The sequence below is a fragment of the Aedes aegypti genome, unplaced genomic scaffold (assembly GCF_002204515.2).
Source record: "Aedes aegypti strain LVP_AGWG unplaced genomic scaffold, AaegL5.0 Primary Assembly AGWG_AaegL5_hic_scaff_1760_PBJ_arrow, whole genome shotgun sequence".
In the NCBI taxonomy this organism is placed as follows: Eukaryota; Metazoa; Arthropoda; class Insecta; order Diptera; family Culicidae; genus Aedes; species Aedes aegypti.
Genome location: NW_018735224.1, coordinates 1 through 24,289, shown reverse-complemented (window position 1 = coordinate 24,289; position 24,289 = coordinate 1). Strand labels below are relative to the sequence as shown.

General features: G+C 35.9%; 1 protein-coding gene across 1 annotated transcript in view; it reads right to left on the bottom strand.

Moving 5' to 3' along the window:
* LOC5577359 (glycerol-3-phosphate acyltransferase 3) overlaps nt 1–19,308 on the bottom strand; it is a 49,905-nt gene extending 30,597 nt beyond the window's left edge. The window contains 1 exon segment of the mRNA XM_021856537.1: nt 18,823–19,308. Within this exon segment, the coding sequence (XP_021712229.1) occupies nt 18,823–18,975 (153 nt within the window). The 5' untranslated portion in view covers nt 18,976–19,308.
* Between the last annotated feature and the right edge of the window lie 4,981 nt (nt 19,309–24,289).

The following is a 24,289-nucleotide window of genomic DNA, read 5'->3' as shown; positions in this document are numbered from 1 at the left end:
AGCTGTTCTTTAAAGTTTTGTTGCTTCTTAAAGACAAGTTGATTAAATATTTGCAAAATTTGGATATACGTTGCAACTATTTAGGCCAGCTGTTCTATAAAGTAATCAATGCCTCCACTCGCAAACCAAAGTTACATTTACTATAACAACTTTCATGAGCTTTCAGACTAATAAGACAGTTTTAAAATATTAAGAACATCCTATAAATGAATAATGGAGAATTTTTATTAGTCGCAAACCATATCAAGTAGCGATATGAAATTACTTCTTTTTTGAATATTTTTTTCACGCAATGAAATTAAGGCGACCATTATTACTAAATACCGTTTGTGCTATTTTTACCCGAATGTCGTTCCATCAAATGTCATTTCCCCGAACGCCATTTACCCGAATGGAACTTTTCCTCGCAATCCATTCTTCCGAATGACTCGAAGTTTGTACGGATCTTGGTATTTGGATAGAACCACCCCCTTCTATCTCTCTTAAACGACCACGTTGTTTATGGACGTCCCCAAAATAGATGCAGTTCAAAATGGAAAAGAAACAATCTTCAATGACAGACCGGTAAACTAGAAAAAACGATAAAGAAAACAAAAAAAAAATGCTGACCGCTGATAAAACAAGAAGGGTGCATATCACATGAACCGTTCATCACCTTGAAATATAAAAAGTTACGACAATTAAGAGTGCCAAACCGTTTTCGAGGATATACCACTTGAGAAAACGGGTTATTTAGGGAACTAGCATTTGCGGAACTGGTGTTCGGGGAAACGACACTCGGGGGGACTGATATTTGGAAGAAAATAGCACAATCCTTATTAACTGCCCATTGAAAAGCAGAACTTATCTGGTAGTTGTACGAGAAATTCTGTACAATAAAATATGCTCATGACGAACAGTTTAGAATATTGTATCAAAACTGCATAGGCAAAAATCTCGCAAAAATATTAGAATAACAGTGTTATATTGTCTCCTATTTGTGCCTTAGAGAAAGTCTAAAATTTGAAAAACGAGATGGTTAACGAACTATGAGTTCAATATTAGTGCTGTTGAAGATGTGAAAAGTGGCACAAGTCGAATATTGTGACGGGCCATCTTTGGATTCCGAGATATTTTACTATGCATTATTTGATCAAAACTGACAATAAAAATAACTCTGGCAAATGGTTTTCTGGCAGATGTGATTCTGGCGAATGGTTTCTGGCAAATATCGCACAATCGTATATCGTGTGGCAAGTACGGTGATAATCTATGCCCAGGGAAGTCAATGAAATTTCCATCACGAAAAGATCCTGGACCGACCGGGAATCGAAGGAAGGTCGCCCCCATCATTGTCTAATAGAGGTTTCTTAAACAAAGTGTCAACAAAATTCCAATTTAACTAACACACAAAAGTGTTCATTCCGAACAACACAATAAGGGTGTAATTTTCACATGAATTTCTAGAGGAGTTCTTAGCGTATTCCAAGTTTTTTTTTTATTCGAAGTTATTTACAATTTTTTAAAAGAATTCTTTAAAGAAGTTTTGGCCCTCCAGCAGTTCTCAAGAAGGGCCCTATCGAGCTCGCCCTCATCTGGCAACGCTGCCTCAAGATGCTGAGCATACGCATTTGCGACATCCGGTTGTTTCAGTCGCGCTAGATTGTACCGAGGCGGGCGTCGGTACCGTACTTACCGTCGGTACCGGCACTTCATTTCAAGCCTTGGTCACATATTGAGTTAGAAATCGTTTTCGCTTAGCGTAAATTGAGAAATTTATTACCTATGATTGCAGTTCGTGTCTCTCAAGTGCTTCCCAAATTGGCCAAAACAATTGGATGTGCCAAATCTTCTTTCTGTTTCAATTTAGCGCCCATCATGATAAGGCGATTCTATTTTTTTTAAAACAGAAAAAGAGCTTGTTGTTCTTCAATTGTGTCGCGTACATTCTTCAACTGGACAGGTGTGGCGTTGACGTTATTCCTAGTCTAGTGGAGAATGACTGATAAGATAAGTTGAGCACAACTGTAAAATAATAAATCTCCCACGTTCGGTAATCAAGTGTTATTGCCATCGACCGTTCGTTCGAGCGTCCTCAGGGCAAAGTGCTTATGGTAACAATCGGTCTATCATTCTACTGCTGACAGCCAGCTCGACAAAAACTCGATGCACAGAGGAGTAACCAGAACGAATTCGTGGTCATTATTTCCAAAAGACTCACTGATAGGTAGATGGTTCCAAATTAATACTATTAGCCAATATTAGGACATAAGAAGATCATTAACCATTTCTTTCCCACGAGGTTTTTCGTAGTTTAAAAATAGAAAATGTGATATCTGGATGAATCACCAGAACAAAAGATGTAAAGTTTTACTCGAAAATATGAATAGAAATGAAAAAAATATTTTTTGTGGTGGATCACCTGTGATTCATTGGGAAGATGACTGCAACTTGGGTGAGAAAGAAGCATCAATATTTTTCTATTTCATTGTTTTTACTCATACAATTTATTTGAACAGTGTGTTCGGCACACCTCTCGTCAATTCTGGAATAAAATAAAAAGCTGGGAAATAGTTTTTGTATTTTTTGAGACACAAGCAAACATCACACTTAATGTATTTAAACGAACTGAATGATTATTGATATTTGCACAGAACGGTATTCAACGGGCCAATGTTCTAATGTTGTTTGGTGAAAATCATGTTTATATTTCTAAATATAGAAGTTTGAAAATCCACTTTATTTAAATTAGAAAAAATGCTGACTTTACTTCGGTTATTATGCTTCAACTGAAAATCCAAGTGATTATTTTTTATGAAACTTTGTACATTATTTCATGAAACACATGTGAACATGTGGTGTAAAAATGGATATGATCTAACTTGTACAGTTTATATACGACATACGCAAAGTGGTGGATCACCTGTGCTACCATGGGAAGGAAAGGGTTAAGGGCAGACAATAATTTTTGCCAAGATTGATCCAAATTACTCCAGCGTGCGATATCAGGGCGAGACGCTCGTCTCGTAAATCTTGGATCGATTGCGTGTTGATATTTCCAAATACGCCATCGATATGCTTGCAGGCGGAATGCTAATTGAGCGGGTAAAGAAAAATCGGTGCCTTTTATCAACGATTAGTCATTAATGCGCTAGCCGATGCAATAATCCAATGGGGTTTTGAGTTTTCTTTCGGAAATTATTTTTATGGAGTATATTTTGAATTAAATTATCCAGCTTAGACCCGTGGAATGACGCGACTTAAAAACAAAAACAAATCTAAAAATAATCTTTTCCATTGTGTCTTATCTTGGGTTTTTCACGTTTGTTATCGGAAAAAAATCACAGAAAACGTGCGCTTGCAATACAGGTTTGCAACAATTGGGATAAACGGTAGATAATTATTTCGCAACTTCCTTACCGCGTACCCTTGTGAGCTATTGCTGACCGTTTGAATTATACTCGGAAACCAGTAGGCGCACCTGACTTGGTGTACTTGGGCGGAAACTGAGCACGCGACGCTTACGATTTAGCCTACGATCTGTATTGAAAAGTGGTTCTAACGTGTTCAATGACTTGTGCCAGCTGACTTTTATACTGTATGCTGTACGGGTCGATGTTTTACAATAAGTTTTCAAATGTTGAAAATATTCCCTGAATGTTCGATAAATTTTGAAAATTGTTTTGTACGAGTCCAAACGTTCTAAGCGTTTAATAAAAATTTGATCTGCAGTTGTAGCTGAAGAGATTTATTTTAAAGAGAATTAGAGGGCTGTACATAAGAGGTTAGCTTTTTCCTTGGCAAATTCCATCAAAGCTTTAAAAGGCGTACGCACAGCGATATTTCTTCTTAATTACCGTCGTTGGGGGTGACAATGGGTCAAAAACGGATATGTACGATTTATTTATTGAATAACTTTCGCAATTTAACTCCAATAAACTTCAAATTTGGTGTGTATGTACTTTGATGGTACTTTAACAAATGTCAAAAAAAAAATAAAGAAAAATATTTATTATCTGCGGTGCTATAAGTGAATGAAAAATGACCCAATCTCACCCCATAGAGGGGTGACATTGGGTCACTCTAATTGAAATAACTTGTTTTTAAGAATATGACTGCAAAACCATTCACAGCTGAAAAATATTGATCAAATACGATGCAACAAAGACGGAAAGACATCTAAGATGTTTCACAAGTATGATTAACCCACTTTAAAGAACGATTATAGCAAAAAATTTAAAAGCTATGAGAAAAAATATGTAAACCCAGCATTTATCGTCAAGTTTACACAAATTTTCTTGTTTTTCCCCTAAAATTGTCTTCAAAGTCTCATTCCCATTGCCATAGAGCCTTTTCAGTTTCCCCAAAAGTCAATAGAAACAGTGATTCTTTTAAACCTTCGCAAGTAGTTAAATTTCGGTGCGACATTCCACAATCAATACATTGTAGGCAGATGTTGACATCATAATTTCATCGGTATTTCAGCGATCCAACTCATTTATATTTCCGTGAGTTGTTTCTATAATATGAAAACACTAATAAATAATTAAATAAAAAAAAACTCTTTGATTAAATATTACAATGTTGTTGCGCACGAAAAACAGTTGCTGGTTTGAGAAGTTGTCTAAAAATGCGTTGCATTGTTATTCAATGCAGGGAATCTTCAACTAGACTTGTTTGATGTTTCAGCGATGCTGTATTTTGAAAGAATAAACACATCTTAATGAAGAAAGAGTATACATGGCACCGTAAAACGACAAAAAAGTAGACTTGTGATTTCATTCACCATCGTTCTTCCTTGACCCAATCTCACCACCATTTTTAATGTTTTAGACACCGTACCGAAAAAAATATTTTTTTGTGGAAAAATCAAATAGATTCCGGAAAATACATGCGAGTTGTATTGAAAAGACTTTCAACCTTCTACTTATAGAACAAAATGTAATAAAATACATGCGTTATACTTTGCACAGGAAAAATTTAATGCTGTAAATTTTGTCTAGTTTCAACATCCAAGTTTGTTGATATATTGAACAAAAACTAATATTTTTTTAAATGTATATTGTGATTAATTACGTGTAATAATATGTTCCCTAACATATGAATTATAAATTTTAGTAATATCAGCGTTATTAGCTGAAATATTTCATAAATCATATTTTTCCGTTTTGACCCAATCTCAACCCCCAGACCCATTGTCACCCCCATCGAAGGTACTTCAAACTTAGAGGGAATGATCAACAACGTTTAAGCATAGGGGAACAAAACTTTTAAATTTACATCTAACTATCGGGTTAGCCTGGACTTGATCTACCGATTTCGTAGTAATTTTTTAATCAAATGTAATAGATTTTATACTCAACCAAGGTGCCCCGATAGACTGTAATTATCAGAAACAACTCGTAACCTCACTTTTTACCTGTTCTACGAATCTAAAAATGGATAATTCGGCATATTTAGTTTATTAAACACAAAGTAAATGGTTGTAATCTTCCTTTCTAACAAAGCTCTATTTGTTAGATGCTAATTTGCTACTGAAAATCCAGAATTTGTAATCGCGGAACAGGTAGATTTGAGGTTAGGGAATCTCCACTGGTAATTATTAAAACAAATATACATCAAAACTGAGTACTAGGCCTATTAAAAAAAATCCCTAGGAGGAATCTCGAGAAATCTTGTTTTGAAGTTTTTAGTTAAAAATTGCCATATAATTCATACTAGAATTATTCAATAGCACCGATAACCCTACAAAAACACCCAACAAGTAGCCCTAGTATAAAATTGTTACTGTTGTTATAATAAGAAATATTCACAACTGACTTATAAATTGGCTTAACGGTGATGTTATGTCGGACAAAAGAAAAAAATTTCTGCTGAATATTATTTATTTACAGCTCATTTTTATACTTTCACACTAAGTCCGCAGCCCACTGTAGTCTTCCGTATTTATTTTTCCTTAATAATAGTTTCTTTATAGATCTGATACTACTCTTGGTGTACGTCTAGTTAAGTTCAATAAGTATTATCCTTAGCCTTTTACGATGAAATTATCATATTCTGTATTCTCAGCCACAAAAAAAAAATCACTTAAATTGAAACATCATCGTCACATGTCACAAGTTTTCCAAAATTACAAAGTCTTCAACCACTTCAAACACATTCCCAGTAAACATTATAGTGAAGTATTCCTCAGCATCAACATCACTAGGACTGCCACTTTCTCCTGCAACCATGTACTTCGTTTCGATAGAATTAATCGACATCTGTTTATTGATAAATAAATAAATAAATAAATAAATCAGCTGAAAAATACAATCAAGTGTAAGAATTGCATACGAGTGTCGACAACGTTTATGAAATTCTGGGCTGTTACAAAAGCTTCAAAATCTAATCCGCGAAAATCGCGACTTCTAAAACTCGATTCGCGACTGGAAGCACCAATCCGCGCTACAAAATAAAAATCAAGAATTTTTGCTCATAATAAAAAATTGTAATACGGTGGTTGATCCAGTGGCAATGTGTAAAAACTGCTATTGGAATTTAGTAAGGAAATAGTAGAAAAAAAAAAATGAATATTTTATTATTTTTGCTTTTTTGCACCATTAATAGTACTTAGTACGTTCTTATAAGACTCAGTACTAATGGGAAATTAATGTAAACCACTATGTTTGCCGTTGAGATACGCTAATTTTGTTAATTGTTTGTTAAGAACAGGTTTGTTAATTGGTTAGTATTTGTTAGTAGAGTTAATATTATATTTTGTTAATTGTTATTTTGTTGTTTGTTAAATGTTAGTAAACTGTTAGATTATTATTATATATAAGAACAAAATTTGTTAACACGCTATCACCACACACTGAACAAGTCTAAGACAACACACATAAGATTGAGCCAAAAAGGGGAAAAAGGATTGCCACAGTTAAGTCCACGTCGAAAAGAGAAAATAAAGGATAAAAGGGATAGAGGGAAAGGGACAGGCATCTGGGTCGACCTGAGCTAAGAGCAAAGGCTATTCAAGTTAGAACCTCGAGGCAACCAGTTCGCAAATATAACCATAGACCTGGTGTAGTTGAAATAACCGTTGGTCAAGACGTTAAGTTTTTTTAACAGTCGGTGTGATAAATAACCTAATCAGGGCCCTCCGACACCCAGGTCGCTCGGTGGACGTTCCAAGATACCGAGTTCTCTACGCAGCCATCGTCCCGTCGATAATCGGTGGCATCCGTGAGCTCGAAGAGCGTGCCGCTCACCCCATAAACCCGTTAGTTATCAGGCCCGACCTGAATTCAGCCCAGCAACCCCCAGGACAACCCTCACGTGCTCCACTTCCGGCCGGCCGCAACGTTCCACACGCCACACCCAGACACTACACACACCAGTAAGTTGGAAAAAATATAAAGTTAAAAGCCAAGAAAGTGAGTTTTACTTGGGTTCTTGACCAGCTCCAACGTGCCGACCCTAAGAGTCTCACCCCTAAGGCAGGTCCTTCCGACCCGCCAGCTAACAACTATTATAGGAACATAAGTTAGCAAATACCACTACTACTGGAAGATGGTTCATGGAATACGGGAACATGGAAGCGCTTTATGAAAGGTGCAATAATTTTAATCATTCTTAGATTATTTTTTACGTGGAATAGAATAGAAAAACTTTTTAATTATGTACCTATTCAGATGTAAAAAATAGAAGCTTTCGTTATTTTTTGGCAATTTTTATTCCTTAACCTGTCACTATTGTCTCTAACACTGGCACATACGCCTAATTTCAAATCTTCAAATCATTCTATCAGTCTTTTTGAGCAAAAGAGGTGTTAATTCGAATACACGTATCTGTCCAATCAATACCTGAGAGAGAGGAGACAACTCACTGACAGCTGGCATGCTTTCTAGCCTTCTTTGACTTTTTTTTCAATTCTTGGGTAGTGCACAACGGTCAGATGAACTTATTTTGGTCAAAATCATATTTGCTTCATGTTGTTCGCTATTGAAAAGGATATGAATACAAAAAAAAAAATCAATAGCAGTTCGTCAACACACAAATATATTTAGGTATTTTACTTTTCAAAATGTGAAATCATCGAAAAACACCTAGAAATTTGAATTACGTTGAATTGACGCTTTTTCACGTTCTGCCCACCGAATGTGTTGGATTTCCAGTGACAGTTGGTGACAGGTTCTCTTGACTTTTGGGGGCTTGCAATCTAAGCCAGCTATCTCCTCTCACTCAGATCAATACAAAGTGTGGACAAGGCGCCAAATTATGACCTAGTTTTAGCGAAACTCTTCAAAACTGAACAAAATGCAAATGTTTTCCGAGCAAATCTCCTTCTTTCCACATGAATATATCAAATTTGAATGAACTGCATCGATTAAGATAGTAATTGTACGTTTTTGGAAGGTCTCTCCTCCACAAATACGTTACAAAAACAGTTGGCGCGCATGAGTATAGAATTAAACAGTGACCATATTTAGCCATGCGAAAGGTCCAAAATTGAATATGTGCCATAGATAGCAGTGGCCGTCTAGTGGTTCCGTGGCAAGTTATGGGACTTTCAGAAAAGTGACCAATTCTTCAAATTGTTATGTGTCGCACGACTTTCTCCTACAGAATGTATGATAGGATGAAGCAATACGACATATAAAAATTAGCAAAACTTCTTAGTGAATGATCCAAAATAAAAGATCAGCTGGCTTAAATACGATTAAAATATCATTCGGTAATCTTATAAATGTACTCAATCCATGATCGTAACAAGTATTAAATGAAAGCCAAAAAATACAAACATATGCATTATTTCCATGTGTCATAAGAAACATATTTTTAAAATATATTTATCAATAAGTTGTATAAAATAATTAAATTTGATATCTGCACTACCGACAAAAGGTCAAGATGAAGCTGTGTCAGGATAGGTATGTTTTCTTTATCTAATTTCATATTAGATAGCAAGGTCATTGACTATTATTGAACTACATACAATTCTATTAGTTTCAAACGATCAGTTAATTATATCCGAAACACAATTTAAGAGTTTCATGTTTGTTGACAATGTATTGTATTTTTTATGCCAGTAATAATATATGAATAAAAAAAAATAATGAAAAACTTTTAATGTGAACCAGTTTGGAATGCTAATCTAATAATATATCAAAATAGCATGAAAGCACAGTGAAATTTCTATTCTAGCTTTATGCACTAGCAGAATGTTTAAAATAAGAAAATCGCTTTGTACGTTCATTACTTTTGCAGATTAGTGCCTTTGAGATCGTGAGTAGGGGTTAAAACAAGCCATGTTTAGATTATGGCACCTTAATTATAGTAGTACTTCCATAAATCTAAACAGTTTTGCCTTTACATGAACCATTTGTAAATAACATTTACCAAACAAATTAGGATTCAAACGTTTGCGTTTTTCAAATTATATTTTGTTAAATACAGCTTTATATATCTTCATAGAAGTATTAAATTTTCCTATACAACATATTATAGCATTGAATGTTAAAATATTTCAATGATACTAAAGAAAATGATAACTATACATAGAAAATGGGTGGCTCACTGACACGAAATAGAAAGTTGATGCCCATATTGCGATAGAGGTTTTGCACTTTCAGTGTACACAATGAGCAACGATTGAAGGTTTCCGCAGCATGATTTGGCAACGACTGCTGTAACAGCCCTGTAAATTGCATGGGTTAAAAAGGAGATGCGTTTCCAAATTTAATGTTCAACATTACATTCTGTAGCATATATATTTTTTTTTGCTTTGCAGTCGATGACTTTATTGGAAATTCCAGAGCTGTTAAATGACACGAATATCACGTGACTTTGACTATTGAGTATTGCTAATATCATCATTCCCCGCGAAAAAAGTAATCGGAAAATGTCTTTCTCGGTGACCTTTTTCTCATTACTGTCGGTTGGCAATATTTGCTGATGCGATATTTTGCACTGGAGGGTGCTATATGCGTTTTAATTTTTCCAAAATTTTGACATTTAACAGCATAGATTGGAATGAAGTAGAGATGAGATCGCAGCAGACAGCGAGCGCGAACGAATGTGTTGAAAATTTATCTGTCACGTTTTTATCGTCTCCGCAAATTTTTTGATTCGGCTGGTGTAGTTTTTGAAAATAAGTGTTTATAACGGAAATGAAACGGTTTATTCTGCACGCGTTCTGAATCCTGCAGCGATGTCTCGAAGAATATACTTAGATGATTATTTTTTTCCAAAATTTGTTCCAGTAAATTCTTTCCAGCAGTTAATCGATCGCCGTTCCCAGACATGCCCTTAGCCTATATCTTACAGTGCGTGGAAAAACCGATTAGCGACAACTATGAAATCAGAGTGAGATATTTCAGGTGTTACATCCCATCCTAGGTTCACCCTTTTTTTGGCTTAACAAATCCACTGGGCCTGCTTCTCAGCTTAGTGTACTAAGGGCACAGTTCCACAGTTATGAACTGTTCATTTGCTTGCATTTGCCGGTGGGAGTTGAACTCAGACACCGTCAGTATGGCTTTGCTTTGTAGTCGCGGACTTTACCACTAGGCCAAGAAAGGCCACTAGCTCCACCCTATCGTCCGTATTTCCGTCATTTATTGCACGGCTCATGTTAATCAAATCGCAGTCAGTAGTGTTTGAAGGCCAAGAACGTTCCGATTGTGCAGTGGCTATAGCTATATGATTCACTGTTACTGTTTAGCTGTTCTTGAGTGTATCATATCATGCTGCATCGGACGCCCGCCTCAGCTCAACTGGAGTCATCCTTCATTTCATCGTCATCGTGATTCAGTGGGGTATATGAGTAAGTAGTCGGATTTCTGCATAAGTTATAACCCATTAGTTGCTCTACAAACAGACGGGTCAGTAGCATCAAGCTGTAATTAGACGCCGTAGTAAACATCCAATTAGAAAAACGGAAATTTGCTTGCACTTGAGGCGCCTCTGCCCAATGCAATCAATGAATATTGTTTAAAGGCGCAATTGAACGCGTGGAAGATGTGTATAGTCATTAAAAGAGTTGTTTTTGCCCATCAGAAGCAATATTCTTGATGCCGGTTGAGTTTGTCAAAGAAACGAAAAAACACATTATGACGCTTGTTTGTTTTAATTTAGCACCGCCAAAGAGATTGGCATCATGTCACACAGGACAACACGAAGTAATTTTGCCAATGGGGTCAGGGGGTGCGAAACAAATTCAAAGGATTTTGAACTACACAAACAACGGATAAGAGCTTTCATTATATATTAATACTTAACATTCCTTGGCTTTGAAGCTATACCTTAGGCATCCCCAAGTATAGACCATCTTTGTTCCTGTCACATGAGTGATGATTGTAAAAATAGCAAATTTGGGAAAGAAAGCTCTCATGTGGGGCCCAGATAGCCGTAGCGGTAAACGCGCAGCTATTCAGCATGACCATGCTGAGGGTCGTGGGTTCGAATCCCGCTGGTTGAGGATCTTTTCGTAAAGGAAATTTTCTCGATTCCCAGGGCATAGAGTATCTTCGTACCTGCCACACGATATACGCATGCAAAAATGGTCAATGGCACAGTAAGCTCTCAGTTAATAACTGTGGAAGTGCTCATAAGAACACTGAGCTGAGAAGCAGGCTCTGTCCCAGTTGGGACGTAACGCCAGAAAGAAGAAGAAGAAGCTCTCATGTGAACCTTAAAAGATTTCTTAGAACAAAAAGTTAAAAAAAATCATTTTCTGTGCCGTTCTCTTCTATAACCGATGCCACATTCAAATTAAAAATCACAAAATGGAATTTTTCGCTGTTACCTTTGTTACATACTGCAACGTATTTTTTGAGTGAAAACATTTGTGAATTTCAACCGAGGAAATCGAAAACCGGGTAAAACTAACCTGATGTTTGCTGAAAGGGATGGCAGAGCGTATTTCATAGCCTAGAGACTGTTCATTAATTACGCAAGATAATTTTTACTGACTTTTCAACCACAGACAATTAATACGTTTGTAGAAATATTCATTAAAAAAATACCGGGATTATCATGAGGAAAAACATAAGGAATTGCAGTATGTATCTAAATTGGATAAATTTTAGAAGGAATCATTAAATAAATTATAGTTTGGATTCTTATAATGAAATATATTTAGAAATCTTTGTTGAATTTAATGTGTTTTCAATAGTATTACTTAAGAAATTTCCAAATGTATTCCTGTTTTATAGTTTATAATTTTCTGTGATTTTTCAATTTATTTATTTACTTGTTCAAATCAGTGTAGCATAAGTTAACTTCCTTTTAAAGCGCTACAATTAGTCATTATTGAAGAAATACATTGAATTTAGAATTATATTTCTAATTTAGTTGATTCCCCCTGTTGAACCATATGACGCATTCTTGCTGAAAGCTTCGAAAATTTGTAATTGTATGCCCTTTACAAATAGGGTATTCGCAAAGTGTGCTAAATTGGATCACGGTATTATGAAGTTTCTAGCGATAGCTTTGGAAAGGGTTTAGGGTTTCGTATAAGAGTGCAGGTGCTGCAAATTCAATTATCTTGAACAAATTTAGACACTAAAATTGGCAACATACATGACGAAATTGGGGCCCAGATAGCCGTAGCGGTAAACGCGCAGCTATTCAGCAAGACCAAGCTGAGGGTCGTGGGTTCGAATCCCACCGGTCGAGGATCTTTTCGGGTTGGAAATTTTCTCGACTTCCCAGGGCATAGAGTATCTTCGTACCTGCCACACGATATACGCATGCAAAAATGGTCATTGGCATAGTAAGCTCTCAGTTAATAACTGTGGAAGTGCTCATAAGAACACTAAGCTGAGAAGCAGGCTCTGTCCCAGTGGGGACGTAAAGCCAGAAAAAAAAAAAAAAAAAAAAAAAAAAAAAAAAAAAAAAAAAAAAAAAAAAACATGACGAAATTCATAACAATCTCAGTCCGCTCTAAATTATTGACGTGACTGTCCCATTCAATATTGTTTTGCGCTGGGACAGAGCTTGCTTCTCAGCTTAGTGTCCTTATGAGCACTTCCACAATTATTAACTGAGAGCTTTCTCTGCCAAAGTTGCCATTTTCGCATTCGTATATCGTGTGGCAAGTACGATAATACACTATGCCCAGGGAAGTCAAGGAAATTTCCATTACGAAAAGATCCTGGACCGACCGGGAATCGAACCCAGACACCTTCAGCATGGCTGTGCTTTGTAGCCGCGGACTCTAACCACTAGGCTAAAGAAGGCCCCTCAATGGAATTGCAATTGAACAAGTTGATGAGCATAAATATCTTGGTATATGGCTTGGTTTTAAATTGAATAGCGTCCTAAACTGTTTAACGAAATCTTGTTTTTATTTGATAACACGAAAGAGCATGCTCCCGTAACTACTTTAGCAATTGTTCCCGCTCAAATAACGGCTATATCATATTTAAACTTAATTTTTTAAAATGGTTCCAAATATGAACCATGACACTTTTAATCATGTTTGACGTTCACTTTACCGTAGGGGTTATAGTTTTAACACTGGGGTTGTTCCTAGCTGTTATTTCGGAAGGGACACGGAAAACAAAATACATCAAAAATTTGAGTTTAAACCAAGGGGTGTGACAAAATCTTAAAAACATTAAAACAATTTTTTTTTGGCTTAAACCAACGAAAACATTTAAAAATTGAGTAAACATGTGTTTTTGGTCTAAATTTAAGCATTTTGTACTAAAATTGGGACAGGGCTTTATGACCCTATTGGAACATTCATATTCAACAAATTCATAGTATTCTTCAAGAAAATCCTTCAGGGAAAAGAATTTTTCTTGGGAAATTTCGTCACGAAATAATTTCTAAGGTTTCACCAAGACCTAGACATGATTCAGATATTTTCCAGAAATTTCTCGACTTCTTCCAGAGACTCCTCCAAAAATTTCTCAAAGAAGTCCTCCAAAGATTCCTTCATGAATTTCATCTGCAATTTCTCTATTTTGCAATGGCTCTAAAGAGTTTCTCAAAAGGATTCCTCTAGGAATTTGTCCCAGGATTCCCTCAGTAATTCATCCAAGAGCTCCTTCAGAGATTGTTGAACGAATTTCTTTAGTAACATTTCCCCAGCTAATATTTCAGAGATACTTTCGAAAACTTCTTCAGGGATTATGCTATTTTCTCCAAAAATTCCCTTGAAAGTTTTCTCCGAGAAATATTTTAGATATTTCCCAGAAATTCTCGTAATTATTCCAAAAATGTCTTCAAATAATTTTCAAAGAGATTCCTCCACAGCAAGTTTTTGAGCTTTTTCGCAATTGGTTAGTAATAATTTGTTTTCCTCTTTCAATGCCGGTATTGGCTTCTGAGGTTTTTTCAAAATTTTAGATAATTTCCAAATGGGCTTAGATCCAGGGACTAATTGAGAAATTTTATTTTCAAATTTTTTGTTTCTCAATTGTGCAAAACGTTTCTTGATTTCTTTCTGCAAATCCTGCCATATCATATTCATAGCAGGATCGCGAGTGCGTTGAAATTGCCTTCTCCTCACGTTTTTAAGGCGGATCAAGAGTTTAAGATCATCGTCTATAATCACGGATTCAAATTTTACTTCACATTTTGGAATTGCAATGCTCCTGGCTTCAACAATGGAATTTGTTAAAGTTTCAAGAGCATTGTCAATATTCCAGTCGGCTCGAAAATAATTGAAAGTTTAGCTGATAGGATTGAGAATCGCTTCATGGGATATTTGAAACGTAACAGGAATGTGTTCAGAATCAAAATCAGAATGAGTAATTTATTGGCTACAAAGATGACTAGAGTTGGTTAAGACCAAATCAATCGTAGATGGATTTCTAGAAGAGGAAAAACACGTAGAGCTATCAGGGTATTGAATTGAGAAATAAATTGAAGAGCACTCATCAAATAAAATTCTGCCGTTGGAATTACTTTGAGAATTATTTAGTGATAGATGTTTGGCATTAAAGTCAAAATGTCAATGACAAAAAATTTTGACTTATTGCGAGTCAATTAACTTGCTGTCCAGAGCATTGAAAAGGCAAATAGGCAGCTATGAAAGTATATTTACCAAGCTCTGTTTCAACAGAAACACCTAAAGTTTCAAAAACTTAGTTTCAAATGACGAAAACAGTTGATGTTTTATACGCCTATGAATGATGATTGCAACTCCCCCACATGCCCCATCAAGTCGATCATTACGATAAACAAAAAAGTTTGAATCTCTTTTTAGTTTGGATCCAGGTTTTAAATATGTAAGAAAATTAAATAGCTCGTCCTCTTTACCATTAAAGGAACGAGCATTCCAATTTTAAATATTCAAATTATTATTTGGATCCATTAGAAAAACGTAATCCAATAACAATTTGATTTGTAAATTTTACACCAACTTGGACTGCTTCAGTCATAGTGGTGACTTTGTACATTGCATCAATCATTGTTCAATTGTTCAGTTAGAAAATTAAAATCAGAGGCACACATATCACTTGAAGTGGGTACATTTAATGATTTTCCGTTAGAATTTTCGGTAGACGAAGCGGTGGAGTAGAAGTTTCCTGTGGCGGCAAAGTTTGTTTTCCATTTGATTTGAAACAATTAGAATGGGTACTCATAGTATGAATAGTGGAGGAGTTCAAATTACCTGCTACGATATCAGCAAAGGATTTTCCGGTGGTAGATACATTCGAAATTAAAAGATTCGAACGGCTACCCGACGGATTAAAATTAGTTTGTTAAAGAGCATGATTATGATCTACCTGATGGGTATGGTTCTTGATCAAGCGATCATTAACCGAAAAATGAGCGTTGTTCGATACTCTACCAGGTAAATTCCGGAAACGACCGTTATCGTAACGGATATTATCTTTCATCTGCCTGGCACGAGCCTCGACGACTCGCCTACACGAAGGGCAAGCATATAAATTTATCGGTATTCTCTTAACTGGACAGACGTCCTTGGTGTGAGAAGAACCTCCGATGCGCACAGAAATGTGTCCTTGGTTTTCCCTGTTGCAAATAAGGTACTTTTTTTTTTGTAGAACTTCTTCTGAGATCTAAGCGTCCAAAGTTTCAAAAAATACGCTGTTTTTAGACCTTTTTTACACATTTTCCGCTTTTGAATTTATTTTTTGTTTTAGTAAAACTAAAAAAAATAAATACTGACAAGAAAATGAAGCAATAGACATGCTACAAGTCAGTGTTTTAAACTCATAGAAAAATAAAAAAAATAAGTTCGAAAAAACTGCCCATATTGCCCCCAATGGCTCTTTTAAATTTCATCATTTTAGAATGATAAAATTAGACTGTTAGAATGTTTTTTAAAATTCAATCTTTTTGCACGGCGTGTTTATAAATATTATTAACTTTCAAGTGTAGTGAAAAAAATAATTGATTGATATAATTTTACAACCAAAAATAGGGTGCTAATTTCACCCCATCAGTAGAAAATCGACTCCAAAAATTTCAAATTTTGAAATCTCTCATTCATTCGGGAATTTTATAAGAAAACGGAAATCATGCAGATCTAGTGTATTGATCTAAGAATCGTTGGAAATCACGTAAAAATCCAAAGTTTCCATAATGTTTTCAACACTTTTATCGACTTTTTTTTTAAGGTGGCCAAACTACCAGGGGAAAGTGGCCCTAACTTTTATTCGCACAGACAGAAGGTTAAAAATTCACTATTGAAGTAAGGTACCGTGGGGTAAGTGGGTAATGGATTTCGCATAGTTGGGATTCTTCAAATCCTAGAGGCTTTAAATTAAAACAAATGAGGTCGTGTATATTTTTCAGCTTGACTCCCACCAAATATAAGCAGTATGCTGAAATTTATTTTTATGTAAAATTGAAGAAAAAAGTTCAGAAAAAGTTTTTGAAACACATCTCCTTACTTTTCACTAGCCCCACAAGTGGGGCAAGTGAAAAGTTCATCGTTTTGAATAATAAATTCAAAAACTAACAGTTATATTCACGATTTCTATTACCTTTAACATTTGTTAAGGCGTCCCAATGAACAATAACATAAGTAACATGTAAACAAAGAAAATTTTATTCTTGTTACTTGTTTGTTGGAATGATTCGACAACATTATAACTGCAACATTTCCAATGTTAGTTCATAGGACAGCAATTGCATTTCTACTCTGTAGAATTTACACCGCTAGTTATTTGTTAAGAAAATCGGATATGACGTCGGATAGCTCATCGGGGGAATTCAAACGGAATCCTTCAATAAAGTGTTTAGAAACTTTTTTATGTGGTTACACCTATACCCCATTTTTTATGTTTTGAACTAGCTTTACATAGACATTCCACGAGATTTACATGCGTTCTTTTATGTTAGAACTTTTCAATCAACGTCTTCCTTTTAATCGGCTGTCCGAAGTAAACACATTAATATCGTAATATTTGGCAACCTTTTTTAGAGAAGTTCCATTATTTGGCCATGATAATAACATTTAACGCTTTGGGTATAGTGTTTCTTGAAATATCAGCACGTTCTGTTGTTCTATGATAATTGAGAACCTTGCATAGTTATAGCTACCTAAAGAGAAAACACAAATTCAATCTCTAAAGAGAAACTTTTCACTTGCCCCACGTGATTAGAAAATCGACGGTGTTTCAATTTAGTTATTTTTAGGTCTACGTCGAATGAATTCTAAAACTTTTTTTTATTGCAGTTTAAAACTGTCAGAGGGGACAACTTAGAGGTGATAGTTGACAGGTTAACGATTTTTCGCTCTAGTATGCAATAATGGCTGAAAAATTTCAGAAATCTCTTACCTATCGTAATGTTCTCAATGGCCTCAAAGGTTTACGCATGAGTTTAAAGCGTTAATTCACATACTGAGTTTAATATACCAATTATTTTCACTTACCCCATTTACCCACTTGCCCCGCGGTACCTTACTCTAAGATGAGTATGGAATCACATTCTAGCAACTATTTTTTTTTGTATTTAGGGGCGGTCCATTAATTACGTAAGACAATTTTGGCAGTTTTTAGACCCCCCTCCCCCCATGGTAAGATTTTTTGTATGAAAATTAAAAAAGTTTGTATGGCGCGTAAGAAATCTCACAATACCCCCCACCCCCCTCCCCCCATAATCCCTTACGTAATTAATGGACGACCCCTTATCTGATTTTATTTTGGGTTTTCGCGAGTTCGTCGAAAACCAATGGAGCGCTGAAGCTACCATGGGAGAGAGAGGTTTAATTGTGGACACAGTGTAATACGAGAAATGCAAACAAAGACAGTATTTTACTTATTGCAATACAAATTCATTCATATAGTAGGTAAGTTTAAGAAAAAAACAGCTTTGTTTAAAAGCGATGCACCCTAACAAGCCGTTCATGTGCATTGGACGAAGGAATTATATTGTTCGGTTGTTCGATGTATGCGTGACCCTCCTAAATAGTTTTGATTGTCCGCATCTATCAGTTTCTTGAATGGAAGGCAGATATCTGCTGACCGGCGTGGAATGTTCCGGCCTGATAGAAAATAGAAATGTTCTTCTGGGTCTACTAGTTAGTTGCATAACAATAAAACTGCAACTCTTAGTCTTATGAGGGTTTTTTTGTATGGTATTGATTATGTAAATTAAATGGAATGTCATGCAAAGCCGGCAGATATTTCGACCGGGAGGTCTTTGAACTTTGAGGCGATGGAAGTAGTTATTAGTTTGCTTGAAAGGCTATCAATCCGGATCTTGGAAGATCTGCTATGTGGCCATGGGAAACCATTTGAGGTTATAGGAAAATATTGATTTTTCGTCCCAGACGAACGACTGACTGACACTGACCTTTCCTGACACGCAGGCACATTCTGGGGTGAGGTAACCAAAAATAGAAAGAAAATCCGGCAACCGGAGACCTACCTCGAAGATTTTCACCAGCAGCTGCACGTACATCCGCCGGACGCCCAAAGATTTGCCCATCGAAGCCAGGAAGATGATGAAAAACATCAACGACAGTAACGGGGCCAATGTAATCATCGACAGGAACGCACTGATTGACGCCAGCAGGACCATTGTGGATTGTTATTTTCACCTTTCCGGACACTAAAATAAAACTTGTCACTGGATCCAAACCCGAAAATCCTATTTTTCTTCCAACAGCCAATCACTTTATCACCATCACTAGCGCGGTTCGCGATTCAAGCACTTCCCGTAAATCCGCCAAATTTTGTTCCGTCACTCTACGCCGAAAACGACCCGCGTTTATGAATTCTCGACATGTAAATAGCCAATAAAGTCTTCCCGATGACCATGCAACCGAAAATGCGGTCCTTCAGCTACAAGCGCAGTCAACAAATTGACAGGTTTTTGCGTTGCTGTTGCTCGGCTCTCAGCTTGGCTCAGGAGGACGGATGACGGATTACCGTTCGTCAGCAACAACTGATGCTACACGCAAACAGACATATCATCCAGCCAGTGTTGCCACATTTTTCCGACTCTCATCTGTGTTTTCGGCTGAAAAAATCTTTTTTATCTTAAGTCAACCTCCAAAAATCTTGGTATAAATCTGTGTCGCAAAAATATCCAAAATTTTTATTTTTTATATCAGCCAGAATATGTGCAAGCGTATTTTGACTGTTTTTGGCTTGTCATCAATTTTTAATTTGAACTAATTATTTTAAAAATAAGTTAAAAGTTCCAATAGTTTCTAAAATATTAAAATTCTTAAGTTATTGAGAAAAACTATACAGAGTAATAGCATTTATGATTAATATCTCCCAAAACCGTGTCATAAACTTGTGAAATATCCTAAAATCTTCAAAATCTTTTTTATCCCAAGATTCTGTGATCTGTGATTACAGATATCTGTAGGCAATAACAAGAAAAAATCTGTGTGATTACAGATAAATCTGTGTATGTGGCATCACTGCATCCAGCTGTCGTCCGAACCGGGGGGTCGCCCACAGGAAAGTCCGATCCTATACATCTCTATACAAATATGATTTTGTATAGTTTTTCAACAAATCGTCTAAAATCATAGGAAATTTATACTGTTAATATCTGTTAATTATCAAATAATGTAACAATATAACAACTACATCAAGCAAAACAAAATCATTTGCTCTACTGCACAGATCAAAATATGTGATCCAAATAAAGTACCTATTTAAAAATCGAACTGACTTCAATATTTTTCAATCTAATGGCCCCTCGGCTTGAGCTACATCATCATAACGGTTTCGAAAAATGCTATGCCATCTGACGTTGTGAATATATTACATGTGCATTACATATATGTGAGGGGTATTCATTAGGGAAGCATCGAGGCGCGTGCTTCGAAAGCTTTCGTTCAGATGCACGCAAGTAATTTTACACACAGTCCTTGAGTAACGAAGTCTATATTTATAAATTAAGTTTACAAAATATAATATATAATAACTCCATTATTGTCACGCGTCTACTTAGGCTCGATGCTGCCATCTGCATGCAGTTTACTCGATGAGTGAAGCATCGAAAAGTTCGCATTGCAGCGAACTTTAAAATGCATAGGGGGATTATGGGGCGAAATGGACACTCCCTAACTCAGGGCTGCTCAACTTACGGCTCAACCGACCCATGACTTCATTTATTTTTCGGCGCGAGTTTGAAGAATCTACGTAATTTTGCCCCATAACTGTTCTGCCAACTTCAAGTTAGATCATAGCAAGGCTAATGGGATTACCTGCTTTGCTTTTGTCCACAGTTGATCAGCAGAAGTTTTCTCGTTTCATTTTGTATGGGGAAAGGCATCTAACGAGTGTTTTCCTAAAATTGGGAACCATTTTTGAAAAAATATTTGGTAGGTGTGATAGTCATTATCATCACGCACAACCGGTACCAAATATTTTTTCAAAAATGGTTCCCAATTTTGAGAAAACACTCGTTAGATGCATTTCGCTGTACAAATATTTTTCGCGTTACCTTTTAGCGATTTTTCGTGCATAGACACTAGCGCATGTGCGTTACGGTGTGGCGAGTAGCGAATCAGGGCATGCATCTAACCAATGGGTTACATGCATGCCCTGATTCGCTACTCGCCACATAGTAACGCACTTGCGCTAGTGTCTATGCACGAAAAATCGCTAACAGGTAACGCGAAAAAATATTTGTATGGCGAAATGCATCTAACGAATTATTTCTCAAAATTGAGAACTTTTTCGAAAAATATTTGGTACCGGTTGTGCGTGATGATGATGGCTATCACGCCCACCAAATATTTTTTCGATTGATGCTTTCATTTACGAGTAATTTGAAGTTAGATGCCTTTCCCCATACAAAATGAAACGAGAAAACTTCTGCTGATCAACTGTGAGCACGAGCAAAGCAGGTAATCCATTCGCGTCTACGAAGTAATTACCACAGTTGACCCTATGCGTGAAGCTTCCAATCTTTTACATGGCAAAGCATAGGAAGTCAATTTTCAAATGCTTCTAAATAATTCAAAACACTTTTTAATGGATTACCTGCTTTGCTCTTGTTCACAGTTGATCAGCAGAAGTTTTCTCATTTTATTTTGTATGGGGAAAGACATCTAACATTAAATATCTTGTGAATGAAAGCTTTTATAGAAAAAAAATATTTGGTTTGCGTGATAGCCATCATCATCACGCACAACCGGTACCAAATATTTTTTCGAAAATAGTTCCCAATTTTGGGAAATAATTCGTTAGATGCATTTCGCCATACATGGAGTTCCTGTTATTTCACATAACAATTTATGAAAAAAGGTTAAGCCGTTTTATTCAGTTACTTGCCATACATGGAGTTCCTGTTATTTCACATAACAATTTATGAAAAAGGTTAAGTCGTTTTATTCAGTTACTTGCGGACGTTTTTCTACCAGTATAAAATCGACTCAAGTAGTGTTTTAATTTGTTTTGATTCGTGCGTGGTTAATCACTTTGTCTCTCCATACAGCGGGCGGCGAAAGTAGTGGTTAGGTTGCGAAAGTTAAAAATCTTACTTACGTCGTTTTGTAAATTCGGAAATTAAACGTTCTAAAAGTGAAAAATCGAGTTGGTTCAGAGCGAAACGTGTAGAATTTCGTCTGCGAAACACGTTGGATCGATAAAATAAGTTGTATTACTTTTTTGACTTGAAGTCTATATGGAATAAGTGTTCCGAGAACTATAGAATTAGCAGCATATTGAGAAAAAAATATAAAACTCAAAATTATATGCCTATAATGTTAGCCCATTCAAAAGTATATCAACATATACTGAAAGGATTTTTAAATAACTATTGTAGTTAATTTTATATGAGCATTTGAAATTTCGCTAACTATACCTTGCCGGGTAAAATTTTCGACGATTTACGCATCGGGCAAACTTTCCCAGATGGTAGCACCGTACCTTCGTACACTCAAATAAGGAGATATTCAAAATGGATTACCTGTTTGCTCTTGCCCACAGTTGATCAGCAGAAGTTTTTCGTTTCATTTTGTATGGGGGAAAGGCTTCAACTTCAAATTCCTCGTAAATAAAAATATTTGGTTGGCGTGATAGTCATTAGTATCACGCACAACCGATACCAAATATTTTTTCGAAAATAGTTCCCAATGTTGAGAATTAATTCATTAGATGCATTTCGCCGTTTACAAATATTTTTGGCCGTACCTTTCAGCGATTTTCGGTGCCATAGGTTAAGAGGAAAATAACCATCATCGTTTTAGAAATTTTCAAAACCAGTTTTTTGCTCAAAATTAAAGCAATGTTCAAGGAAAATCTATCATTGCCTTCACTTGCTATCTGGATTGCGATGATAGATTTTATAAGGATATCTTTAAATTTGAACGAAAAAAACTGGTTTTTCGTTTTTGATGATTGCTGATGATTGAATGATGGATTCTTGAGCCTTAAGAGACTAGACGTGCCGGATTATCCGGGACAGATCAATTTTTAACTTGACAGTTACAGTATCAATACTTTTCATTTCCTTACTCTGTGCAATATTGGATGCATCGCATTGTAGATGTTCTTAAGAGGTAGAATTTAAAATTTTAGTGCAGTATCCATAGGAACCTTGGGTGTAATTTAAAAAAAAATGCTGCCTAATACCTCGCACTCCACATCATGGCTCGACATGAGTTTCTGGATATATCCCTAACGAATGGTTCCCAGAAAACGCTGTCAGTGGTTTCCTGGGGAGATCTTTGCCAGATTCATTTCAAAAACTTCGATTGATTTTTTGTGAGATTATTATTGACATTCTTGCAAGCGCATTCTAATGAAATCTTAATGGAAACTTAACAGAAGCTTCTTTTTGAAAATCCTCAGATTCTTTGTAAAACCATGTTTCGAGAAATCTTAGCGGCATCTATTTGTGTGATCTTTAATAAATCTCCGTAAAAGGTTTTTAACTGCCCATAAAGGCATAACTGTCCCATATGGGAAAAGTAGGCATTGAGAAAATAGCGCTGCTTCGCTCTTGTTCACAGTTGATCAGCAGAAGTTTCCTCGTTTAATTTTGTATGGGGAAAGGCATCTAATTTTAAATTTCTCGTAAATGAAAGCATTAATCGAGAAAATATTTAGTAGGCGTGATAGTCATATTACGTACAACCGGTACCGAATATTTTTTCGAAAAAAGTTCCCAATTTTGAGAAATAATTCGTTAGATGCATTTCGTCATACAAATATTTTTCGCGTTACCTTTTATCGAGTTTTCGTGCATAGACACTGCACTGAAATGAATTTTATTGTAGGAACTACTGAATCCATAGTAAAATTAAGAACTGCACCAATGATCTTCAACCGACTACATTAATCTGTTAACTTTACCAAAATATAGTCATCATCACTGCACAAGAAAATATATTCTGTTTATTTAACAACAGTTATAGTATTTATGATTAGAAACATTCTAGATCTGACAAGTTTGGCATTATACTTTTGACCACAATATGTTGTACGCTGGGTGTCACGGATCGAAATACAATGCTGTGTAGTCGAAGTTACTATGGACATAGTCACATTTACTGCACTTCTCAGTGATTTTCACCAGATTATAGCAAACTTAACAGATTTTTGTAGTCGGTTGAAAATCGTTGGTACAGTTCTTAATGGATTACCTGCTTCGCTCTTGTTCACAGTTGATCAGCAGAAGTTTCCTCGTTTAATTTTGTATGGGGAAAGGCATCTAACTTCAAATTTCTCGTAAATGAAAGCATTAATCGAAAAATATTTGGTAGGCGTGATAGTCATCATTATTATATACAACCGGTACCAAATATTTTTTCGAAAATAGTTTCCGATTTTGAGAATAAATCGTTAGATGCATTTCGTCATACAAATATTTTTTCGCGTTACCTATTAGCGGTTTTTCGTGCATAGATACTAGCGCAAGTGCG